At 48.6% G+C, this 24,628-nt stretch overlaps 1 protein-coding gene across 3 annotated transcripts; it reads right to left on the reverse strand.

The window, feature by feature from the left end:
- Nucleotides 1-860: 860 nt before the first annotated feature.
- Wnt5a (Wnt family member 5A) lies at nt 861-21,600 on the reverse strand. 3 transcript variants are annotated; one of them, XM_057770301.1, is made up of 5 exons: nt 20,960-21,600; nt 15,107-15,240; nt 13,748-13,998; nt 8,857-9,149; nt 861-5,527 (listed from the first exon to the last, which is right to left on the reverse strand). In XM_057770301.1, the coding sequence occupies exons 1-5, from the start codon at nt 20,963-20,965 to the stop codon at nt 5,069-5,071; spliced, it is 1,143 nt and encodes a 380-aa protein (XP_057626284.1). In that variant the 5' UTR covers nt 20,966-21,600; the 3' UTR covers nt 861-5,068. The 3 variants fall into 3 exon arrangements, with proteins under 3 accessions (XP_057626284.1, XP_057626283.1, XP_057626285.1); XM_057770300.1 differs by lacking the exon at nt 20,960-21,600 and adding an exon at nt 15,644-15,717; XM_057770302.1 differs by lacking the exon at nt 20,960-21,600 and adding an exon at nt 15,620-15,627.
- Nucleotides 21,601-24,628: the final 3,028 nt, after the last annotated feature.

Genomic DNA, 24,628 nt, shown 5'->3' on the forward strand with positions numbered 1-24,628 from the left:
ATCTGAGCCCTGCCTCTTAGCCTCAGATCTATTAAGGGGGACAGTCAGCTTGCTGGAGCTCCGGTGTCTCTACAGAGACATCTACAAGGGATTTTGTTCATTCTTGGGGCCACAACTCGCAAGCATCATCACACCACTGAGGTCTGGTCACCCCAAATTCCCTAAGTGTTCAGAACCCCAGTCCCACACCTAAAGCCGTGTTTTCTCACTGGGAGTGTTCTTCCCCAGGACATTGTCTGACGTTTCAGCCACTGAGAGGTAGCCTTGGACATGGAGTAAGTGGAGGCCAGAACTGATAAACCTGCACAGGGGAGATCCAGTCCTGAGAGCCACCGAGCCTGAAATTCCAGTGGTAATGGGTTGGGGGAACCCCTAGCTAAGAAACTAATGACAACCTTTGTGTCGTGAAATAAGCAACCAGCAAAACGTTCCAGTTGATCCCATGTGCTCATTTAAACACCCTTTACTTCTCTCTTCAGCTCATACCCCCCCCCCCCAGAACGGTATGGCAATCCCTTCCCTCCATACTAAATGTCTCCAGGGGAGAATCGTTTCACAGGGGTCCACAGAGAACAAATAAGAGGACAATTAGCAGGAGGCCAGCAAAAGGCCAGTATAAATCTACAGAATAAATCCTCGAGGTTCAAGCATAAAGACCTCTCATGCCAGAGATATTAGTGTTCTTGTTTATTGTTGCTGTTTGTTTTGGTTTTTACTACTCGAAGTTCTAAACCAGTATCCAAGCCCACAACAGACTGAAATGATGCTAAATATACACACATAGGAGCGGACTGGGTTTCATAAAATGATTTTAATAGAAAAGTACATGATACAAACAAAAATAAATAATCTTTATCTCCTTTCTATCTCCGCCAAATTGAAAATCATATAAAAACTGGTCTAAGATGCAAGTCCCTCCTTGGTTTGGCAACACTATTGTAAGAGCTTTTATTCAGCCTTCTAGATTGGCTCACACCAACTTTTCTTTACATTTTCTTTCTAAAGTTGGTTAACAAGATGTTTCTCCAACACAGAACATCATCCAATCATCAAATTTAAGCGTAAAGTCCATGTTAACAGGCAAATTCAAAGATCCCTTCTATAAATTTTAAATCTTATGTCTCTAAATATTTCTGCAATTAAAAAAATAATCATCCTCTTCCCTTTCACAACATGGCATCTTGTTTTCTACTTCACCCAGAGGTGAAGACTAGAAAAGACCTTTCCAGAAAATCAATACTTTAAAGCATGTTTTACAGTAACAGCACAGTGCTTCGGAGCGGGGCCTCCATGCTTGCTGGCGTGAAATATGTACTTGGAGTCACAAGCAACTTTGCCATCCGCATTCCCTGCTTATACTTCAGTGTTGCTAGGTAGCTTTTGCTAATGGTTGCTCTAGTCAGTTAATACGGTTCTTGTCCAGGGTGTGTCATCCTGCTCTCAGGCCCCTATCTGAAGGTTCCAGCCGCTTGAATGATGGTGCAGAAAAACACATTGGAAATCACTATTGAGAAAAATCTTCTGAGAATGAATGTGGGCAGGCAGCTGCTGTCATAGGCAGCCAGGATGGTCAAGAGCACAAAGAACCAGAACCGGAACAATACAGCCTTGACCTGGAGCCCAATACTGACCATGTTAAACACAGTTCTGTTTGCTACAGCCTGTGTGTAATTGTTTCATTGATGTTCCTGTACTGGGAAGGTTTTGAATGCTCTCCAGGATGGGAAGAAAAAAGATGCTGACATTGCTACATCGAGTATATGTTTTAGCAATAAAGAACACTGGTCAATATACAACTGAAGAAAAACGGAAACAGATGTGACTCCTAGAACCACAAGTCTTTGAATTTACCCAGAAATGCTATTTTAAACACTCTATATGTTGGTCTACTGCTTTTTTTTTCTTTTTGGTGGAATAATGCATTCTTGGTTTCCTTTAAAGGTTTCAGTATGTTACAAGGTTATCCAGAAAGAAAAAGAGAAGGGCAAAAGGCTAGCTAATGTATCAGTCTGCACAGGCCTGAACAGATTCTGGGATTCATTTCCAGAAAGCTGGAGGCCTTTTATTAATTGCACGTCACACAAGGAACCTTTAGTTCCTGCTCACTGCAGCTTTCTTTTCATAAAAACGGCGCCCATTCAAACGGAGAACAGAGATGCCCTGCACGGCCCACGGTAAACTCGCATAGTGTTTACATTTGCAGTGGTAAACACAGTGATATACACAGGCATGCATACACACATGCATACACGTGTGGGAGAGAGCTCAAAATCTGGCGGGCATGGATGAAAGCGTGAGCTTCTTTGGTTCATCTCTGGGATGTTACAAGAGCAACGCACTCTAAAACAATTAAGTCGCATGCATAATGCCGAAAGAATGTGAGCAATTCTGTGACCAGCTTTACGCCATCTGCTTGACTCCTCTCTCTCTTTTTGAAGGAACATATATAGGAAAAGAGAATTCCGTTTTTGTTCTGTTGCATATAGAGAACTCTTTTGAAGCTTCCAAATAGTTTGCTTTTGGTAAATTTGTCCGCTCTTCTAGTATTCGAACACATAGCAGTCCGAAGCTACCCCTGTGGCTTCTCCTGAAAACAGCTCTCCACGTGGATTAGCTAAAGGACAACTGAAACCTCTTACCAATATACAAGTAACATTTTATTTTATATTCTATCTTCCATCGGCATAAGCCTTTCCATGTTTCTTTAAACCAGTGAAATATACAAATCACACAAGGCAGAAATATGTACAGTAAAAGTACAGAATAAAGGCCATAGAGGATATACAAAATATCTGAATGACGCGTAGAATATCTTACATTAAATAGTTTTTTTTTAAAAAGCTAGGATTGTTAAACTCCACTCTGCTCATGAACATGAGTCACTAAAGAGAACATGATCTAGTTAGCAAATACAAAGAGCGTACTTCGTGGTTTTTGTAGAATAAAAACCAAAAAAGTGACATTTTAAACTAAATTAGTGCTTTTTCATTTCAAGATCTTTTGTTTGCGATTCACTGTGGCTGAGGGGAAATGAATATTTGGGGGCAATAAGTTAAGAGCCACGGATCTGAGGCGACCGGAAGGCCACCAAGCCGACGAAGGGAAGACATACATCTTTTTATACCTTGAAGAACAGTATCAGGTCCTACAACAACACAGCAGATGCCACTTTGGAAATAGAGGTGCCCTTATTTTAAAACATTGTTTAACTATGCGGTGAGCTGATTTGCTTCAGGGACTCAGGTCAATCCTGTTAGACAGGACAAGCGCAAGTCCTCACTGAGAAATGAGCTAAGCAAATTGAGACCAGGTTGGTGCTCCTGGGCTGAGTACCTCTCAAGGTCCAAAGCTGTGACAAGCCAGCAATGCCCTGCCAGCCCAGGATACCAAAGAGAGGGTGGAGAACTAAGGGTGGGCAGGAAGGAGAAGGGCCACCTTCTAACCAACATATATTTCAGGACACCAGCCCTGAAGGCTTCTTCAGAGTCTAGCTTGCTTCCTGGTGTTCGTGGTAGGATCCCAGAGAGTCACGTGCCAATGTCAAGACTCAAAATTTTGGAAAAAAGAAGTCCCAGTTGGACTTCAATGAAGGACAATACTCCAGGCAGAGTGCAAGCCCAGAGCAAACTGTAAATCTAAACCACGGACTGCACTGAGATATAATTATATCTATATTTATATATGTATATTTATATATATGTTATGTACAAAAGACTGAGATATCAGGCACCATTAAACCACTCCCTCCCCCCTTATAAATGCAACTGTTCAAGTATACTAGGAACAGTTTTGGCGTCTGCCTGCAGGATAATAGGAAAAGCACAAATGGACAGTCTAAACACAGGATTATAACGGCTGCAACAGCTCTGTGGACTCCTTGGGCCGAGTAATATCAGCAAAACCCAGGAAGTTACTGTACTCCAAAGAAAAGCTATCAGAGAAAGATGGAATCCCCAAGTAGCTGTTTTGAGCATAACTCCTCACGGGCATTTCCTGCCCAGCGAGCCATGAGCATCCACGGGAGTGACCATTTCAAGCATGGCCAGCATCCCATCCCATAAAGGCACAGAGTCTAGAGAGAGCTTGGAAGGTGGCTGCCAGTTTCTCCTCGAAGAGGTATTCTGTCCTTCTGCAGTGCTCAACTACATGTGATTTCCTTGTCGTCTGGGTACAGGGTCTGCAAATGGATTTCATGGGTAATTTTCATTTTTCAGACAGTAAGATAGCTTCCAAATTGAGATAGTTTTTGAGTCAAAATCTCTTCCCAGACATAAAGTCCAGTATTTAGAATTAGATGTGGCCTCCACGTAGGAAATTTCAAGTTTTCTAATTTCTGGGGACATCCTGCCCCTGCAGCCTACCAGCTCCCCAAGTTTCATGAAGTTAGAAAAAGGCATATCCGTGAATGGAGTATCTGTAGCTGGGCTATAGTAACAAACATGATATGCCTATTTAGGAAGACAGGAAATTCTCGCTCTTACATTCTAAGAGATCATTCTGAAAATACAAAAAGCAGGCTGCTAATCTCTGGAATGGGGAATGTCTCATAGTCTGTATTTTTGGCATATATATATTCTGTGTGTATGTATTTACTATATCTAGGTTTAAGCTCTTTTGTCTTGTAGCAGAGCATCTGCAATTCATTTTGACTATAGGAACTGAGTCATTCATGGGTCTGCACCAACCTCTTTCACTAGGGTATCAACCATTCCATAGGACTCCATATTTGAGAAGAAAATAGTTCCTATACCTTCTAGATGTGAACCCCAACCATGCAGCTAAGTCAAAATATGTGTTATTTCCCCTTTATCCTGTAGCATCAGAAGAGAGAAATTTTGTACTAACTTTGCAAAGATTCATAAAATAAATATTTTTCTTGGTTTCCCCCCCCGCTATAGCCAAATATTAATTACAATATTAATAATAAACCACAGAGTTCTTAGATGGTAACAGAAAAAATATGGTTCCAGCTGCAATTCCTGGGGGAAAATAAAAAGAACCAGAATCACTGTACGTTCTATAAATAAGTGGGTCCTGGGAATGGGCTGAGTGATGGGCAGGCACACCACTATTTGCAAACGAACTGATCCACAATCTCCGTGCACTTCTTACACTTGACATAGCAGCACCAGTGAAACTTGCAATGGCAGCGTTCAGTCTGCACTGTCTTAAACTGGTCATAGCCACGGCCGCAGCACATGAGCTCGCAGCCGTCCATGCCCTCTGAGGTCTTGTTGCACAGGCGGCCTTGTGTGCCCAGCGAGCCTGTGCTCTCATTGCGCACACAGTAGTCTGGGCTTGGGTCGATATAGACCAGGTCCTGCGTGGTCGGGGAGTTGAAGCGGCTGTTGACCTGGACCAGCTTGCCCCGGCTGTTGAGCCTCATGGCGGCAGCGCTGTCATACTTCTCCTTGAGGGCATCGCCCACCTTTCGGAAGTCCGCCAGCTGCAGCCAGCATGTCTTGAGGCTACAGGAGCCAGACACTCCATGGCACTTGCAGGCTACATCTGCCAGGTTGTACACTGTCTGCAGGAGGAAAGGGAGAAGGTTACTGCGCACATTCTTGGAGGAGCTGAGATTTGGGCACGAGCATGGTGAACGAAGCTGTCTTCAGCTTTCTAGGGAGCAGCCATGTCTCTTGGATGAATCAAGAGTTGTGTTTCACTTCTTCATTCCCCACCATGGGAAATACTGTTACCTTCTTTGAAAACCATACAACTCTTTAGCTTCCATCATTCTGCCTACTACCACCGCATTCAAATGGGAACAGAAAAAAAACACAATATTCCAGTGGCCTCCACTTTTGCAGGGAAATGTCACCAGTACCACATGAAGTCCATTTCTTGCCTGTCTTCCCTGAATGCAGACCTATACCCAAGCTTCCGAAAGATGGGCTGTTCTCCTTCCATTCACAGAGAAGGGAATAGAGAACTAGAGAAATGGGTTCCTGCCCAGCCACTGCAAAGTAGAGAGTGCTAAGATCTGTATCCAGACAGCAGGCCTTCCCACAATGACTTGGATCCATTCCTATAGGGCTCAGTGTTCCAATCTTCCCCCATCCTCCCATATTACTGTGTCCTTCTAACGTCGGAGCAGTCCTGACACCTAAGATCTCATCCACTCAGACTCGCAGCTTTGTAGCATGTCCAGAAACATGATAGCACGGTGACATGGCGAGCAGGTGGCTCACGCAGGTAACACACCAGGGTGTAGGGGAACTTGGTCTGGGTCTCAGTTATGCTCATTCCATCCACTTCATAGCCCCTACTCTGTCCTGTCCCATCCCAGGTCTCAAGGACCACTTTGCAGTCACGGATGTAGGATGTCTGATTTTGCCCTTGAACTTAGGCAACTAGCTCTTCCTTTCTAAGTCTGTTTGCCACCTGTGGATGGTACCAACTTCCTACACAGTTGGGAGGATAAAGATGAGGAAGGCAAGGGAGCATTTGGCACTCCAAACCCACTCAGTAAACCTGGTCTTTCACCAAGGTGATGGGGCCCTGGGTTTTTGCCCAGTCACCTCGGGCAGGAGCAGTACTCATAGGTCTGCCCCCACAGCACTATGCCCAGCAGTCTGGGAGGTGGTGGCTGCCTATTTATAGTCCCGACTGCCCACATTTCCTCATGCCAGCAACCTTCCAAAGGCACCATGGTGTGGCAGTGCTAGCCAGGGCCTGTCCAGTACCCAGTCATTTCTGCTCAAACGACCACCTTCCTCCTCTAAGGACTCACAAGGGCTTTCTTTGAAAAGGAGCCCCAGTACATTCTCATGCCATAAAGACTTTCAGTCTGAGGAAGGTTTTGTAAATATATTTACTCTTTGCTCCCTTTTAAGGAAAACCAAAAGCTAATGATCTAAAGAAATTTCAATATAGTTTCCTGGCATAGTATACAACTTTCAAAGGTCCCAACCCCTAACTTAGAGAAGAGCTGGTTCCTGTGTCACCTCACTGACCAAAATCCTTCCTTTAGCTCGTCAGTTCCATGATAGAGTGCAACCAAATAAATGTCACACATCAAAATATGACAATATCAAAGTATCAATATCGAGGACAACAAAAGCAGCAAAGCCACTTCTCGACTTCTCCAGGGGTCCCTCTCGCCACTTGGAAATGCCTGACCCTCTTCTGTCAGTGGCCAAGCCCTGCAAGAGTTCTTTCTAGGAAAGAAGTGATAAGGACATCCCAGAGATAGCCTGGAACATTTCTGGTTGGATGCACCAGTCAGATCCTACAGAGGGGAATGATGTCAGGAGGGTGGCACCCCGGGAATGGACCCCTCCCCTGCAATGACATGTGGACCCATGACAACCACAACCTAGAGAGAGAACCAGTCCCTGAGGTGGAACACCTGAGCAAGGGCAGCAAGCACACGCCCCCTCGGGGAAGCATAAACAAAATCACATTGCACTTAGTCCTTTCCTGTCACCCTCAACTATTTACCCTCCAATTTGAGAGGAAGTTAGCTGGAATTATCTACACAATCTTTGACTTCTCTATGTCCTCTTATTCTGTAATGTTTAATAATTAACTTATCATTTGTCAAGCACTGACTACTGACTGACACTAAGCTAAAACCTGAGAAGGAACCAAAGGCAACATCGTTGTGGGCCAGATTTCCCATGGTATATCCTAACACCTGACCTCACTTCATCTTCACAGTGACTCTGAGTGGGAGCCATTGCCATGGCCATGGAAAGGTGTGGAAATGTGGAAACTAAAGTCTAGAAACCAAGAGACACAGACTTGATTTAACACCAGCATCTCTAGTACCACAGTGCAGCTCTTGGCCCTAAACTCTGATTATGGCAAGTTATCGGAGAATTATAACACAGATCCACTGACTGTCTTACATGGCCGCTAAGAGTTCCCCTTGACCTCAGTTTCCCAGTCTGTGAGATGAGGCTGTGGCACCAGAGCGTTCTAAATCTCCTTCCAGTCCTCAGGTCTACACTGTGATTATCTTCCTCTTTCCTCACCCCAAAATATAGAAGAGTGAAATCTGTGACCAGAAAGTTCCTGGCACCTACCTTGGATTCTGTGAGAAAAAAAATAATAATAATAATGGTCCTGGTTTTCAATGCTGCCAAAGTTAAGAAACATTTTCACCCCTTCATTTTAAAGCGGTCATAAAGTGCCATGTGTTTAACCACAGGGGGAAAAAGGGGAGGGGGCTTTTAAAAAACATCCTGGAGTAGTTTTCATATCTCCAGCAGGATAAGGAAAGAGCGGGAACAAGAGGCTCAGGAAGGCTGGGGACAGATTTTCTGTGTCTTGATCTCAAGAGCCACCTTGGACTCAGACTGAAGCAATGCCACACTGCTAAAACTTCTGACTTCTCCCTAACAAAAGCCCTTTGGGAAAACTCTGAGCCCATCAGGTCTTCTGTATTCACAAGGCAGATGGGGAGAAAGAAAGGAGGGTCCAAAGCTAGGTAAGGTCTTCATCAGCAGAGCACCTAATGCTCTCCCTAACTGAAACCCGGCCACGAGTGGAGAGCTCTAATAACCATAGGTGGGGACCAGTTACAAAGAAACACAACATACTTCTCAGTGCACAGCTGGAGCTCCTGGACTCAGGACCCATTAATGGTACCACTCAGGTCCCTGGAGGGGGAGGCCTTTCTGGAATGTTCACCTCTCTCCAAAGGGGCCCCATGAGGGAAGTGACTTAAGGAAAAATAAAGAGGCTGAGAGGACAGGGGTGCAGGGGAAGATAGAGGAAACCAAGCCTGCACAGAGATCCAAGGTATGGGTGTCTCCCAGAAACCTGAGTTGAGTGATGGTGCCAGGAGAGAGAACCCAGCTCCTGTGCAGCTGCAGGGAGGAGGGGTGGCAGGGAGACTAAAGAACTCACCCTGCGGCCTGCTTCATTGTTGTGCAGGTTCATGAGGATGCGCGCGCTCTCATAGGAGCCCTTGGCATGGATTCGCTCCCGTTCTCGTGCGTCCACAAATTCCTTGGCGAAGCGGTAGCCATAGTCGATGTTGTCTCCACAGCCGCCCCACAGCCAGTCCCGAGGCAGGTCCTTAGGGCGCGCAGCACGACTGCAGCCACAGGTGGACAGCTCGCCCTCGCGGCATGCTCGGCTCATGGCATTCACCACCCCAGCTGCGCTCACCGCATACGTAAAGGCGGTCTCTCGGCTGCCTGCGGGAGAGGATTAGGGGTCACCAGATTGCCTGCCCCATGCAGAGGCCTAGATTTTGGGGGAGGGGGGTGCGCGCGCACGCGCTCGCGGGTGTGTGTGGGGGGGGAGGCGGTACTAAGAAGACTTTCATCACGCTGGCCTATGCAGCAGCTGGAGAAGACAGAGAGCCCAACACACACCAATTCTTGAGGAGATGGATGCTCCAGCACACAAGGCCTTGAACCCAATTGTGGAGGCTGTGGCAAACCACTTGTCAAAACACAGGAGCAAGCAATTCTCAGGACCACTGAAGGCAGAAACCCCTCTCCCCCATAACAGCCCATGAAAGAGAGAAGAGGAACCTCCAACACACAGCAAACTGGGATTATTTGGTAAAAGAGAGCGCATCCCAATATGCCTCTCAGCTGCTACTGGAGCAAACAGGCAGAGATAAACCTCAAGCTGACGCCCTACGCTGGACCCCACCCTGAAACACACACGCAGGCCCTGGGCCCACCTTGAGGCAAACTCAGAAGAATGGATCAGGTCACACAGAAGCACCACCTAACAAAGGAGACAGAAATACCTGCATCTACTGGGATATTTCAGAGCCTAGTCAGGACTTCAGCACTGCTGGATTGATTTTTCACTAAACACTTTTTAAGATATTCAATACGCCTTATTTCCCAAAATGCACACGAAAGAAGCCACTAAAAGAAAGCTCAGAACCGGACCAGACTCCCTTATCCTTGTTCTAATGCTGATATTATTTTCATCTTGAACAGAACAGAATTTGCTAGGCTCAGAAGCTTCTAGGAATCTCAGGTTCCCATCCTCCGCCAGACATTGCCTGGGGGCCACAGATACTTTTCACCTGGCACCCTCCTCCCTGGGTAGCTACAACCTCTCCTCCCCTGCACCACCTTTTAGGCTCTCTACTCTGTCACCCCTACAAGGGTTCTAACCCTGCCCTAAAATCTCTCATTTGAGAATGGGTGGTTGAAACAGCCTCCTGGTTGACCTTGGTACACTTCACCCCACTGTCCCCAACTCTCCTGCCCTATAGCCCCATGCATAGCCTTTGCCTCAGAGCAAACAGACTTGTGGAAAATGAAAGTGGGGAACAGAAAGAGTTCTTCCCTCCCCAGAAAACACTCACAGGAGCCCCATTAGCAGAGACTAGCTTAAGTTTGACTTGCATACCGAGAAATTTCTCTGTATTTCATGTAACAAGAAGCAACTTGATAAACAACTGCACCGTGAGAGGGAAAGGATGAACGTTCTGCCTCCTGAATGAAGCAAAGATGGGGCCTTCCTTTCAAAATCAACTGTAAAATAAGGGTATTGAAATCGATGCCCATGAAATAAAGGTCTCTTCTGATGCTCAAAGCCCATGTACCAGATTGGGTTTTCGTACAGTGAGAAATCTTGCTGGCATCTTTCTGGAGTAGGGGTAGCACAAAGACAACAAATCTCAGCAGGACCCAGCCACCCCCAAGGAGGTCTGTCCAAGAGCAATGGTGCTGTTGTCCTGGTTACCCTCTCCCTGGAGAAGCTCTGCCCACAGCTCACTGGGGCCATTTGTGACCCCTGGGAAGGACCATGGCTTTGACTCACACAGACTCTCCCCTCGCATACTTAAAAAATAAATAACTTCAGGAGTGTGTTGGTGGTTGGCAGGAGGATCCTTGCAGAAAGTTCCAGTGGGGCTTTCTATCTGTCTAGTTCAAATTAGACAGCAGAGTCCATGGGGCAGTGGAAATAAATGAGGAGGGTGGATAGATTGGAGTAATTGAAAGATTAACACTGATAATAAAGAAAATGCTATGGCCTGGGCAGGACTGTGGAATAAAGTGTTGTGGAGAGAGGAAGAGGAGACAAAGTGATCCTGAGGGGTGAGGCATTGTCCTGGAGCATGCAGGGCATAAAGAGCCCTTTTAAAAACACAAACCACCCAAACTCTTTTTCATAGGTCTAGTTCAAGCATTTCCATTTTCACCCAGAATACAAAGCCTGGTAGGACTCTCTACGCTAACTGTTGGCTGTGCAGAAGCATCAGTTTAAACAGTGCTGTTTGGCTGCTGCCGGAGCATTTATCTCATCATCGTGTTGGCTCATTGACTGGGTCTCCCTCTGCATGAAATCTATTCTGACTTGAATCCTTACGCCCCTTAAAAATGGTGCCTTCCTGACATCTTTTCACAGTGTAGAAACAAAGACAATCGAGAGACAAAAGCTGGAAGGAAAGGAGAACACGATGAAAAATGAGAATGTTTCCAACATGAGGCCTTGGCCCTTCAGGAGGCGACTGTGTGCAGGGCCTCCAGGGCAAGTGGCACCTTAGAAAAATGAGCTGAAAAAAGGGTCAGAGGTGGTAGCAGGAGCTTCTCTGACTCTGGCCTCTCACAGGGTCACATTCTCACAGTCAAGTCTCTTTTTCCACGTCCCTGGTGTACTGGGGGTTTGGGAGTGACATGGGCACACCTTGGGCACCAAAGATATTTTCAGCGAAATTTCCCTAAGATCATTGACTTCAAGCAAAGCCTGAGTTAGGAAAAAGAAGGTAAAGACAATTTTCTGTTCTTGGAGTTCAGTCCCTGTCCCTTCTCATCGAGAAAAATCCATTCTAATTTTCCTGCTCTCCTTCTCTGGTTTCAGAGAGTTAAGAAAAAAAAAAAAGTCCCACCTAATCTTCCAGGTGGCTTTCTTCTCTAGGACAACCAGATCCTAGGGGACCTTGGGCCAGCAAGGATACAGTCTGTGCTTCCTGGGGCATCAGATGACCTACCCATAGCACCAGCTGCTTCCTCCTGGCCAGGCTATGAGAGGATAGGACTCATACACGTCCCGCCACCCAGTCCCCACCATCCAGTCCCCACCACTGAGTGCCACAAGGCAAGGACCAAAAAGGACACTAGCAAGGGACAATTAAATGCAGGTATTTGAAGTATCAGGCCTTGAGGAGACAAGCACTTTGAATCTTGGGTCACATTTAAAATGAATCTCCATTAGTAATGAGATTAATTCATCAAATCAGAATTTATTCAGTATGCTGTGGACCAGAGCAGGCCATGTTGAGGATGAGGAGGGGGTGTTAAATCAAATCTGAATGCAAGTGAGTGCACAGTAGAGTACTTCCAACTGCCCTCTTCCTCTGGCTTTTTCTAGTCACTGTCCCTGTGAGAAAGCAGCGTTCCCAGGCTTTAAAAGGCTATCACCCTGCATACAAGAGGGAACGCTGAAACTTGACATTGTGAGAGGGTTTAGAAGGAGGATTTAGCTCCTTTCTTACAGTATGAGAAGGCAGAAATGTCTCCACTAGAGTCCCATGTGTCTACCTTAAGACAGCCTATGTCCAGGGACCATTCTTAGTTCCCCCAGGCTTAGCTACTCCAGTCGAACCCCAGGATATACATAGCACATTTTAATCATTGACAGAAAGGACAAAGCCCCATGAACCCTGCAGGCTGGGGCTACAGGCTGTTCTCCCACTAGACTGAGGAGTGGCTTCCAAACCTGTGTTCGTTTATGAAGCCCCTTGGCTCAGGCATCCACTGACAACTCTTTTTTGTTCTCAATGAAAGCATTTTTCAGAGTTTTCTTTCAAAAGTATTTTATCCATCTGTGATGGATATTAAGCCAACTTTTTATCTCCGGTCAATATAAACAGTTAAGTGCCTTGATAAATTGCTTCTTACTTTTGGAGTCAATGCAGTCATATTAATTATAAGGGCTTGTTTGCATAAAACTAAAGAGACCCACGATATTCGCACTAGAAACACACAGAGCCCATCTGTCAAGTAGGATTCTAGATTATTGCAGAAAACCACAGACAAACTGAGGTTTTTTTTCCTCTTGGTCATATTTAAATGTTGTCTCCTCCCTGAATGGATCAACAAATTCAATACCATATTTAACATTAAAACTCAAGCTGTAAGCAAAACTTTGCTATTTCAAAGTTTCTGTATTGAAAGCACAAGTGTGCACTTTTCTGCCGATAGTCGAAAATCGCGCACATAAATTGTATCACTTCTTATTAAAATTCTTTTTGGGACTAAAAATAAAGCTTTTAACTTTATATATCTCCGTAGCCTCAGGAAATGTCTATATTAGGAAAATTAAAACCTTACTGCCGGCATTGCCAGCGTTCTGAAAAAATGACAACTTAGGGGCATTGGATTGGGCTTCAGCCACTTCTAACCATCCCAAGTGCCTTTGAATTTAAAAGGATTTCAATGGCTTGGCTTCCCCCATCTACTTTCGATAGTTCAAATCAAGACTCCTGCTCTTCTACTTTAAATAAAATGAGAAGGAGTAGGAGTAGGAAGAAGAAGAAGAAGAAGAAGAAGAAGAAGAAGAAGAAGAAGAAGAAGAAGAAGAAGAAGAAGAAGAAGAAGAAGAAGAAGAAGTGTTGCAGGGAATGGTGGTATCTGTGGCATTCCCCTCCTGAATTGTTTCAAGAAGTTTAGAAACTAATGGTCAAAGGTGGGATCAGAATTAATACTGTTCTGGATAATGACAACAATCTTCAAGTCATCACCGAGTTGTAAAGTGGACACCCCAGTGAGCATTCAAAGGGCATAGGACAAAGCCGGTGGCATCTCAGGTGCTTCCTTACCTATTTGCATCACCCTGCCAAAGACAGAGGTATTGTCCACTGTGCTGCAGTTCCATCTCCGATGCCGAAACTGGTACTGGCATTCTTTGATGCCTGTCTTCGCACCTTCCCCAATGTACTGCATGTGATCCTGATACAAGTGGCAGAGTTTCTTCTGTCCTTGAGAAAGTCCCGCCAGCTGGCTGCAGAGAGGCTGTGCACCTATGATATATACCTCCGACATCTGAACAGGGTTATTCATACCTAGAGACCTGCAAAGGGGAGGGGGAGATGTGCATTCAAGATTTACGTGAATTCTGGAGGTAGCTCCCCCCACCTCCCCGAGAGCATGTCAGCAATACAGGGCTTGAAGCATATAGATGCCTTTTCTCTGTGTGTCCTCACGACAAAGTCTGAGAAGGGCTTAATAAAACTCCTCTGTTAAAACTGTACTAAGAAAACAGAGGTATTGTGTAGTCCCCACCCGGCCATCTGGCTCCCTCAATTGGTATTTTGACTGCCTTCACTTCTGGTCACCACATATTTGAACCAATATTTCTAAGAGTCACCCAGAAAAGGGGGGAAGTGGTTGTCAGAGACCGGCCACTGACTTTAGAGAAAGTGACTCAGTCCCCACACAGTACACAGATCTGCCTTTAAAATACAGGAACATTAAAATAGAGAGACAGCAATACCTCCAATGAGTGGAGGAACAGAGGGGTGTTTTCAGACACATTAAAAGGGAAGGGATCTAAGACAAAATCCAATGTCCAGAGATCACAGTCAGAGAAAGGCTACTGCTTTCTGGGGAGAAAATATCCAGAAAGCTGTCACATACAATCCCCTGGGTAGTTTGCAATTCAGAGAAGCCCTCATTTAAGGGACATTTGACTACTTCAAGTTTATTGCCTTTTGATCAGATTTCAAGAGCAAAAGTCTCTACTTGGGGGTTAGCTGTCTTCTAGGACTCTACTTCTGACACTGGGGATTAATAACTTCAAATGACAGAAAAATAAAAGGGAAACTAATTACTTTTTATTTTACCTAGAGGTGGCAAAAAGTCAGCTTTATAGATACGCTTACAATTATTAGAGAAGTGTATTTCCCTTTTATTACACGAGGTACTGGAAGCCCACAGCTCAACAAGGGCCTCATAGAAAAAAGTTCAGATTTATAGATTCGGGTTTCCCCCGGGGAACTGAGTATGTGATTTGTAAAATTAGCAGGTTACAAGAAAATTCATATTTAAAAGGCACACAGAACATATACGCATCTGTATTAGATAAATGTATCCATGCTCAGTCTCCAAAGTTCAACGCTGTAGCATAATGTTTGTTACAGTTTAAAAACGGAAAGAGTAGGCACACAGAATCAACTTACCACCAAGAATTAGCTTCTATTACAACCTGGGCGAAGGAGAAAAATGTGGCCAAAGCCATTAGGAAGAACTTGGAAGACATTGCACCTCCAGCCGTCCCCAAAGCCACTCCTGGGCTTAATATTCCAATGGACTTCTGGAGAGGGAAGAAAGGAGCAGACGTTTATTGCCTTCAGATAGTTTTCAAGCATACAAAGTTAAACAACGGAAACATCCGAGGTCTCTTAAGTTTACTGTTGACTGACTGCGCTTCTCCGTAAGTTTTCTGATGGCAAGATATAGGCAGTTTCTTTTTCTAAATTAATCCACCCACGCAACCTCACCAGGAAATCTTATTTCGCCGGGATCCTGCGCGCGGGACACGCCAGCAATTACAAACACGTCTCAATGCTGTTTGAGTCAAAGCCTGGGTGCCAGGTTTCCTGCGACTTCCAGTCCCGTACACCGCCCCCCACGCCTCCCTCTAGTCTCCCGCTGCGCTAGGTCCCTCCTCGGGAATTCACTCAGGAACCCACCGCCACCCTCGTCCTCTCCCAGACCTGGGCAGAAGCAACAAGTGGAGCCAGAATTAATTCCATGGGCGAGAGGAGAGCGAAGGCGAGTGGAGCGCACTGCCGGAGGCTGCCGAGGAGGCGGGGTGGCCGGCACGGGGGTGGGGGTGGGGGCAGGACGCGGGAGGGAAGGGCAGGGGGTGGGGGCGAGGCCCCAGGGACCAGCGCGCGCGCGAGTGCCCAGCTGGGAAATGCAGCTCCGAATTAACATCGTATGTTTCATAATCAGTTTACGGGCCGATTTTGGGAAAGCCATTTCCAGATGGGGAAGAGCAGCCTGGGTTTCCTTTAGGATCTGCTTCAGCCAGTTTGGGGCGGGAAGTAGATGGGGTTGGGGGTAAGGAATAATGAATGGGAAGAGAGGTCCGTCCGTCCGTCCGTCCCCCCCCCCCATCCAGGGAAACCGGAAAGCCTGCCCCCTCCTGCCAGCCAGCGGCCTCCCCTCAGTCGGAGAGGAGGAATACAGGTCTCCCGTGAAAAGACGGGTCCGGCCGGCTTCGGTTCTTTTCCCTGCCGGTCCCTTTCCTCGTACCCCATTATTCTGACGTTTTCCTCTCCCTCTAGCCGCCAGGTCAAGCAGCTGCTGGGGGTGGGGGATGGAGACCACAGAGGGCCTGGTGTTTCTCTTGGAGTTGTCCCCCACGTTTCCATCGCACCACTGTGAGCCTGTGCCTTGAAGTTACACTGCCACCCTTCCTCCAGTCTAGCCTCTCTGGCCCAAGTCGGACTCTTCGGTAAACCGGCCGAAGGGACAGGTCCCCAAGCGGAGCCAGAGATGCATACGCTCCGAAGCATAAGCGGTGTCCCTGACTTCCAGGGTGCAAGAAGCCGGGCGGAGAACGTTCCCTTCCTGAAGATATTCGGGGGGCAGAAAGTTCAGTTGCTGTTCCCACTGGTGACTTTTCCACCTGCAGGCGGCGGCGGAGAAAGGAGAGTGTGGGAAGGAGGAGCAGGTTTCCAACGTCCCTTTTCACATCTCTGATAAGTGTAACTCTGCGATGCCCGCAGCCCCCGAAGGAGCCCCTTCCTTTGGAAAGGCAAGAAAGGTGAACCTTCTCCAGGCGATGGAAGGACCCTGCCGAGGTCAGTTCCGTAAAACGGATGAAGGGGACCCTGTCGGCAGTAGAAACGCTACAGAGCCCTGGAACACGCGGTAGCTTTCCCTTGTGGGCCACCCCTTTGGCTTGGACACCTCCGGGCTCCTGGTAGAGGAAATGCTTATGTGCTTCCCAGCGCCGGCTAACCAGTGCTCCAAACTGCGGCCCGGTGGTCCCCAAAGCACCGCAAAGCAGGGGGCGCATCCTGGAGAATGGAAATCTGGAGTTTCCCCAGTCTTGGAGAGAAGGTTCAGTCTCCTTCCCTACCCCCGCCTGAAGTGTCAAGTTTCCTCCAGGGGAGGGGTGGGCTTCGGGGTCTGTCTTTGCGCGCAGCCCCCGCTACACTGGCTAGAGAGGAGGTTGAAACCATTTTCAAGAGTGTGCGTGCGCGTACACACAGACACAGACACACACACACACACACGGTCGTGCACACTTACACACAGGCGTGCATAGACACAAACGTTCCGAAGGGCTCCAGCTCTCAGATCGCGGCAGGCCTCACTCACTTTTGGAGCTTTACAGCGGGCGGGGCGCGCGGGGCGGGGCGCGGGTGGAGGAGAAATTGATAACAGATTCGGCGGATTACAGGGAATCTCTTTGTTAGAGCCGAAACCACACAAACCGAACCCTCTCCCGGCCTGACGCCCCCGGGGCAAATCCACTAGTTCCCAGAACCCTCGCCAACTGCGAGTGGAGCCACCCGGTTTCCTCAACTCCTGTCTCCTCAGCTCCAGAGTAGGGGTGTCCTGATGAGGTCGACAGGAGAGCCCCGAGAGCAGATTCTGCCTTGGACCCCCTGCACTTGCCTGGAAACACCTCGGTTTTCTTCCCTCTCCACTGTCGCAGCCCCACAAATTTGAGCGATTCAAGGAACTCACAGCGAACTCACTAATGAACACCTCCACATTAGAGAGTAAAACATCCGTCCGGGTGTGTTTATCAGAGATCGGAAGCGAAGAAGACGGTGTGAAAGGAGAACTTTCGTGAGACTGCCGCAGCGGGGCTAAAACAAAAGTTCTGGTCAGAGTTATCCAGAGAATGAGCAAAATGTTTTCCAACAGGGGCCCCCCGGGAAAGCAGACTGAGAAGCCGGGGTATCCTTGTGCGCGTGCAGAGGAAGCTGCGGGCTTTTAAACGAAGGGGTGGGTGAGGTAAAGAAAAGGCGTTCGCTGGTCTCGGAGCCAGGACAGCTGAATCTCGATGATGCTGTTTCCCCATAAGCGAACCCCAAAGCCTTCAGGGTGTATTAGATCAAAGGTGCAGACTGTAGTGCCATTCTAAAGGTGCCGACAGGAGAGGGAGAAGAAAGTTAAGGAAAAAGAGACTAGTTAAGGTCTAGAGATACAGGACAAGGGCAAAAAAAAAAAAAAAAATCCAGTCATCAAGTGCAGAGACAGGCGGTCCCTCAAGACAAACACTAAAGAGGCTAGGCAGAGTCTCGCCACCCCCCACCCCCCGTACCTCACTGTTTGGTCATTGCCTTCTACTAGACTCTACATTTAGGGCCCACGTCTGGGAGTGGAAATGATGAGATATGCCAACTAGGCGGAAGAGAGTGACCCAGGCTCCGGGTGGCGAAAAGCAAGATGGGAAACTCCCAGAAGATCTCCATTCTTGAAGAGGTGGAAAATGAACTGTGTTTCCCGGTTTGCTCTTTCTCTGACGCAAGAAGAGGGATGGAGAAACTTGCAGACACAAATTTAGTTCCTCGGCTTCAGGAGAAGCCAGAGAGAAGACCCTGAAGAATGACCAGTAGGGGGTCTACTTAAGGGGGCTAGACAAAGGAAACATTGCTCCCCACCTCTCCGGCCTGGGCCCAGCTGAGCTATAGCTGCCCCACACGGAGAATGTGTGACCGTGGCACTGTGTGTGTGTGTTTGCACACGTGCAGCAGGCAATAATAGGCAATGCTCTAAGTCAGAGGTTGTCTGGAGCTGCAGATGGGACAAGGAAACTTGAACAGTTCCGAAGCCACCAAGACTGGCTAGAAGGTCGGGAACCGTGATAATACAGAAGAAGATTACTCTAGCTTGATTCCCCTCCGTTTCCTGAGCCTCAGCGATGTACCACAGGACTCTCCAGGACCAATACACAAATACCTCTCCTAACTTAGCAAGGACTCAGTCCAAACCTGAGCCGAGTATTGACTCAGGTTGAGCATGAGATTGAGAAACTAAAGATCAGTTCAATCTCCAATCTTCACAGGGATTTTTTTTAAATAGACAAAGTTTATAGACAAAGACAAAGACAGGTTTTTTTAATAGACTAAGAAACAGGCTGAGGGAGGGAAAGCACCACAGAAATAATTGTTGAACCGACCAAGGCCACACCCGAGGCCTCTTACTGTGACAATCCCTCTGCAGTAACCAGAAAGGGTAGAAATCCTTCGTACAATTTCCTGAGGCCCTTTTGCTAGGTTACACCTATGGCCCTTTCCTATTCGCAGCCCTAAGCAACACAAATTGTCCCCTGGCGGAGATCTCAGAGGGGTCATGGTGGGTGAGAGGGATCTAGTGGTCGCCAGGGATGCAAACTGAAGGAATGGAACTCGGAGGCGCCCTACTTCCAGATGGCCAACAGGGGGCAGCCGGCACCGTGCGGTCGGTTAGAAAAGGCCGGGTTAAAGCTCCGAGTTTTTGCGGGCTCAAAGCGCACCCCTTAATGCACAGGAACGTTCTTAAGGGAAAAACCAGGGGCTTGGGCTGGGCCTCCTCCGGAAGATCTTGAGCCGAACCACAGAGAGGAAGACTAAAGCCAGCTTGTCCAAGACTTTAGAACAACTGATCTCCTGTGCCCCCCCTCTAAAGCAGAGCAAGGGTCCCCACGTGTCCACCCATAACTCCACTTTCCATCACTCCCCAGTTGTTGTGTACTCAATTGTCTCCTCCTACTGACCCCCAAAAATCTCCCTTGAGGGAAACGGTCTTCAAATCAAATCTGGCTAGGACAGCGGCGGATGTGCTAATATCAGCCGGAGGGCAAAGGCTAAGGAGTTGCGACCTCGCCACAGGGCCCAGATTATTTCCCCAAGAGCGAGTAGTCCTTTTAAAGTACGACCGGTAACAGTGGTTCGGACAGGGCACGGAGGTAATACGGGGCCTTGGAGTACCAGGGTTTAAAGCCCTTTCTTTAAGGGAAGAAGGCCACTTGCTTTTAGGAAGCATCTTCCTTCCAGTTTTCATCTTATTCTCTAGAAAGCTGGAAACGAGAGATAGGAAGTATAAATGGAATTTGTTATTGAGATATGGGAGGGCAGACAGAGGAAAAGTTTGGAAAATTGCTAGTTATATTCCAAGACGAAACGTTAACTTTTTTTTTTTTTTTTTTTTGTAAAAGTGAACTCTTGGTGACCCTCAAAGTGTGTGACTCGGCTTTAACATACAACTGACAATTAAAACAAACACGAGTTCACAAACTAGCCCCCGCCCGCCCGCCGGCTCTCGCAACGCTGAAGCCCCGGAGTCTAAAGCACCGGGCTGACTCCGCTCGGGAGTCAGGATTAAAGCCACTAGGACCACTACTCCCCGCCCCCACTGCCGCAGTAAAGGGCCTGAGATCACCCAGAGGCCGCTAATAAAGCTAATAACGCGACCCCGCTCCCCGCGCAGGGTGCGCGCTGGCCCCCCGCCAGGCACTCTTAAAGGCACAGGGGCCTGGAACGCTCGGGTTACTTGACCTGGATAGCCCAGAACCTGGCCCTGGACGGAAGTTAGGGGTGGGAAATGCATTGCTCCGGGGTTGGTGGCCCCTGGTTTCCCCAGTCCCGAAACCGTTTCTCCTAACCCAGGAGTCCTCTTGCCCCTCAATTCTCCAGCCAGTCTCCCCGTGCCCGTGAAGTGAGCGTTTGATAAATATTTGATGAATCGAATCATTATCCTGTTGCTGAAACACACTAAGTAAACTACACTCCAGGTTCTAGGGATAAAAAGGACCGCAGTCTGTGACCCCTACTGTTTTTCCTGCCCTTGCTCTTCTCCATAGTTGAAAAGGTTTGAAGAATAGCCCGTGCGAAAAGTCTCCAAGGACGCAGAGGCTGTGTCCCCAGGGCAAGGGACGAAGAATCAGGAGTCCCTGCCAACGTTGTTGGGGTTTAGCTTTCTCTAGGCGGTCGGAGAAATGGACGGGGTAGGAATAAGTGGATGGAGTTCAGTTAACTTTCAAAAAAAAAAAAAGGAGCGAGCGTCGGTGCGCACAAAACACTTACCTTCATGGCGAGGGGGAGGGGGCGCGGGGAGGAAGTCGCCACCCGAGCGAAGGCGGCCTAGGAATCCAAGCGGAGACTCCGGGTTAAGCCTAGGGGGACGAACCAGAGCAGAGCTGTGGAGTCCTCCTGGGCGCGTCGGGTGGGCGCAGCGACCCGAAGCAGAAGCCAGCACTGGCGCCCGGGCTCCGGCTGCCGAGCTGGTATAGCCTGGAGATGTGTCCGGGAACCGAGGGGGCGCAGCGCGCGGGCCAGCAGCAAGCGCAGGGCCGAGCCGGTACACGGTGCAAGAGCCGCGGGTCCGACGAGGGCGCGCAGGCGACTGTTCCGGGGCTAGGCGCTCCCTCTCTAACGTCCATCAGCGACGGCGGTAATTAGGGCTTTCCAACCCCAAATGTGGGCGTGATTGTGCAAAAGACTTTACAACAAATAATAAAAAAAATTCTTCACAAGAGGGTGAAAAAAATGCCCCACTACTCAACTGTGGCCCGAGGCGGGAAAGGGGGGGGGCGATCCCTGTGCCCAAGGTGCCCCCAGTTCATTCACACCACGAATTCTGCAGACTCTTGGCGGCTCACGCCTCCTGATCGTCAGCTCCTCCTCTCTGGGTCTGTGGCCGAAACGTCTGCTTCCAGGGGCTGTTCCTGCAGCTGAGTTAGCTAGTGGACGTCTATGTACACACAGACACACACCCAAACACAGACACACACACACAAACACGCGCACACGCGCGCAAACACAGACACACACACATACACACACACACACACACACACGCGCACGCAGCAGCAGCAGCAGCTTTGGAGCCACAGAACAATCAGGCACGCAAGGCTTTTTCTCCGGGAGATGCCGCGGAAATCGCACAAGTCGCCATCAGAGCTGCAAGAGTCAGCGCCAAATTTTGTCCTTTCATTTTAGGGTCTGGCACAAACCGGGCGTAAAATGGGTGCAAGTCCGCCCTGAACTTTCCGCCGCGTGGTGGCTTGAGCCGTTAATGGACAGCTAGCCGGTGAGGAACGTTGGCTTCCCCCTTTTGGTCCCCTTCTTTCTTTCTTTCTTTCTTTCTTTCTTTCTTCGGGTTAACCTTCTTCTTTCCAACCCCAGCCTTTCCAGAAGAGCAAGGGGACGGCGGGCGAGGAGCTCGCCGGCGGCGACTCAGTTCCAGAGGTCCATGGCGGTCGAGGCTGCCCACCTCCTCGGTCGCGACTGGGGTCCGAGAGGCGGTAGTGGGGCCCGGAGGAGGCGGCGGAAGGAGCTCAAGAAGCAGCGGCCGCACAAACTGGACTCCGGACGGCGGAGGCGGCGCCTCTGAGCCTGCAGCAACTTTCCATGCGATGTGGTGCCCCGCAGACTGACTGCCCAGCTCGGGGGACTGCGTGTCCCCCCACTCCCGGCCAGCTCCCTCACTTTTGCTCTCCCTCTCTCCAGACTTCTCTTTCCCCTGGTGTACTCAGCCGAAAAATATATATATACTTTTTTAAAGTTGCAGAACCAAACCCGGCTGGAGAGGCAAAGGGGGGTGGGGGGGGGGGGAGAAAAAAGTCAACTTTGCCTATGCGCATGCGTGGTGAGGCTGTCCTATGACAAACTTCGCAGGATTTTAAAGCTGTACTACGGGCCCGGGGTGCCGGGAGGCGGGGTACGCTCCCTCCTTGGGCCCCCTCCTCAAGGCTCCCCATCCCCCAGGCATCTGTTGAACGAAGTCCACTCGGCCGCTGTTGCCTGCCAGCCCCCTGACTGGTTCTTCCAAAGCTATCGACCAGTTTGGGAACCTGAACCCCAACTTTCTGAGCCAGACCCTTGGCTCACCTATCCCAAACTGCACTCACTGGGGCCTCTGCAGAGACGACCTCCCTGATGTAGACTCTCCTAGGGATGTCTCCTTCCTACGCCCGGGGAAGGATACTTAAAGCCTGGGCGAGGAGGGTAGGGTGGGTTCGCGCATCCAGCAAAGTCCCCGGTGTCCTCGGGGTTTGGTAGGCAGGATTGCTTCTCTGCCTGAGACCCTGCACGGCCAGGCAAGAATAAGAGGTCATGCCGCCGCCCATGTAGCTGCTTTCAGGTGAGAAGACCGACTGCAAAGTTAAACTGAACCGGGATTTGGACTCGGGAACTTCTAGACACTTCTAGATACCTGAAACGTTAAGATTTCAGAGCAGAGTTGGTGGATGTGCTCCACCCTAGCCTACAGCATGCCATGGGTGCCACCATCAGTGTCTGTCTCATGGGGACAGTGCTGTTCATCTCCTCCATCTTTCCCATCTCCAAAGGCCAAGGGGAACACACACACACATACACACACACACACCACAGCAGAGTCAGTTTTCTTCATCCACAGGCTTGCCCTTGACCTGAGCCCTCGGCACTGGCAGTCTGAGTTTGCTGCTCTGGTTCCACACCCAACCCACATCCCTGGCAGCCCACCTTAGCGCATACAAAAGCCAGAGATGTTCAGTTTCAGATAGGTGACCACACTTCCATCAGCCCAGGCATATTTGTACCCACTGATTGCCTCCCCATCACTTCGTCCCGGTCCCTTTGCTGGGAATGCAAACATTGTTTTGTAAGCTATGCAGACTGCCTGAGATGGAGGGATGTGCTCCGCCCCCAGCCCCTTACTGGCTTTCTTTTGCTAAGGATGCTTGAAACCCTAAGGAAAGCCAGAGGATCTGAAAACTCTCCTCACCTCTTGGATTTCCTTTCCTCCAACCCTTTCTAAGCTTTCACTCCTTATTGATCTGCGGGCATTTTGCAATTTTGTTTTTCATGTAGCTTTAGATTTTGCACACTTGAGGAAAAGGAATAAAAATGAGGGATTTTTACATCAGGAGAATTGCTTCCAGGCACCCGCTCCTCCCTTCACTCCCCTTCCAGCAATTCCGCTCTGTAGCAGCTGCAAAGATATTCCCATGCCCCCCTCCCCCAGCCCAGGTGTCCCCAGCTCTGCCCTGGGGTAGCACATCTCCAGGATATAACTCTCCAGCGGCTGCTGAGAACAAGCAGAGAGTAACTATGAACTGTGAACAGAGCTTCCCAAAGGGCACTGAAGCCACCTGGCACCCAAGTGCCCTGATTTCCAGACACAGGCTACATAAATGAACAGGGTCAAAGCAAAAACACTGGCTTCTCAGCCCTGAGCATTTTCTTTATTTTACTTAGCTATTGTCTGAGTTACCTGGATAATTGCTTGATTCTCTACAGTTGCCTTTGTGGGTTAGATTCAGCCTCAGTGCTTCATGCCTTGATCCTCTAGTGGAAGACAAAGCCTGGAGTCCCAGTTCCTCCTCTGCTACTTTCTTGTTGCTCATAAGACTTCTAAGCACCTCCATAGCTTCCGAAATGCACACGGAGACACACAGGCATCCCCCCCCCACACACACACACACAAACCAAACCAGCCAGAAATTTGATGGTACACTCGAAGGACACTTAGAATGGCTAAGATGGCTTTGACAATTAGTGGGCGGGAAGGATGCACCAAGAGGACTTGTTGCTAGACAATGACTCTTTTAGAAAAAAAAAAAATCAGCTCTGAGAAACTGAGGTTTTCAAACCCTCTTTGTGGCATACAAATTTTGACTGGACCATTTCTAGCTATTCCTTACTTCACTGCCAGAGAATGTTCATACTTTTCACTGAAGAAACACAACACATTTGATTATTGGCAATTTT

This window comes from Chionomys nivalis, chromosome 5 (genome assembly GCF_950005125.1).
Source record: "Chionomys nivalis chromosome 5, mChiNiv1.1, whole genome shotgun sequence".
NCBI lineage: Eukaryota > Metazoa > Chordata > Mammalia > Rodentia > Cricetidae > Chionomys > Chionomys nivalis.

Excerpts from the sequence above, each read along its gene's own strand:
- Wnt5a (XM_057770300.1), bottom strand. The coding sequence starts at position 15,682 with ATGGAATTAATTCTGGCTCCACTTGTTGCTTCTGCCCAG. Across the intron at positions 9,150-13,747 it reads TGGCAGGGTGATGCAAATAG|GCAGCCGAGAGACCGCCTTT; the intron begins GTAAGGAAGCAC and ends CCTCTCCCGCAG. Across the intron at positions 5,528-8,856 it reads ACAATGAAGCAGGCCGCAGG|ACAGTGTACAACCTGGCAGA; the intron begins GTGAGTTCTTTA and ends TTCCTCCTGCAG.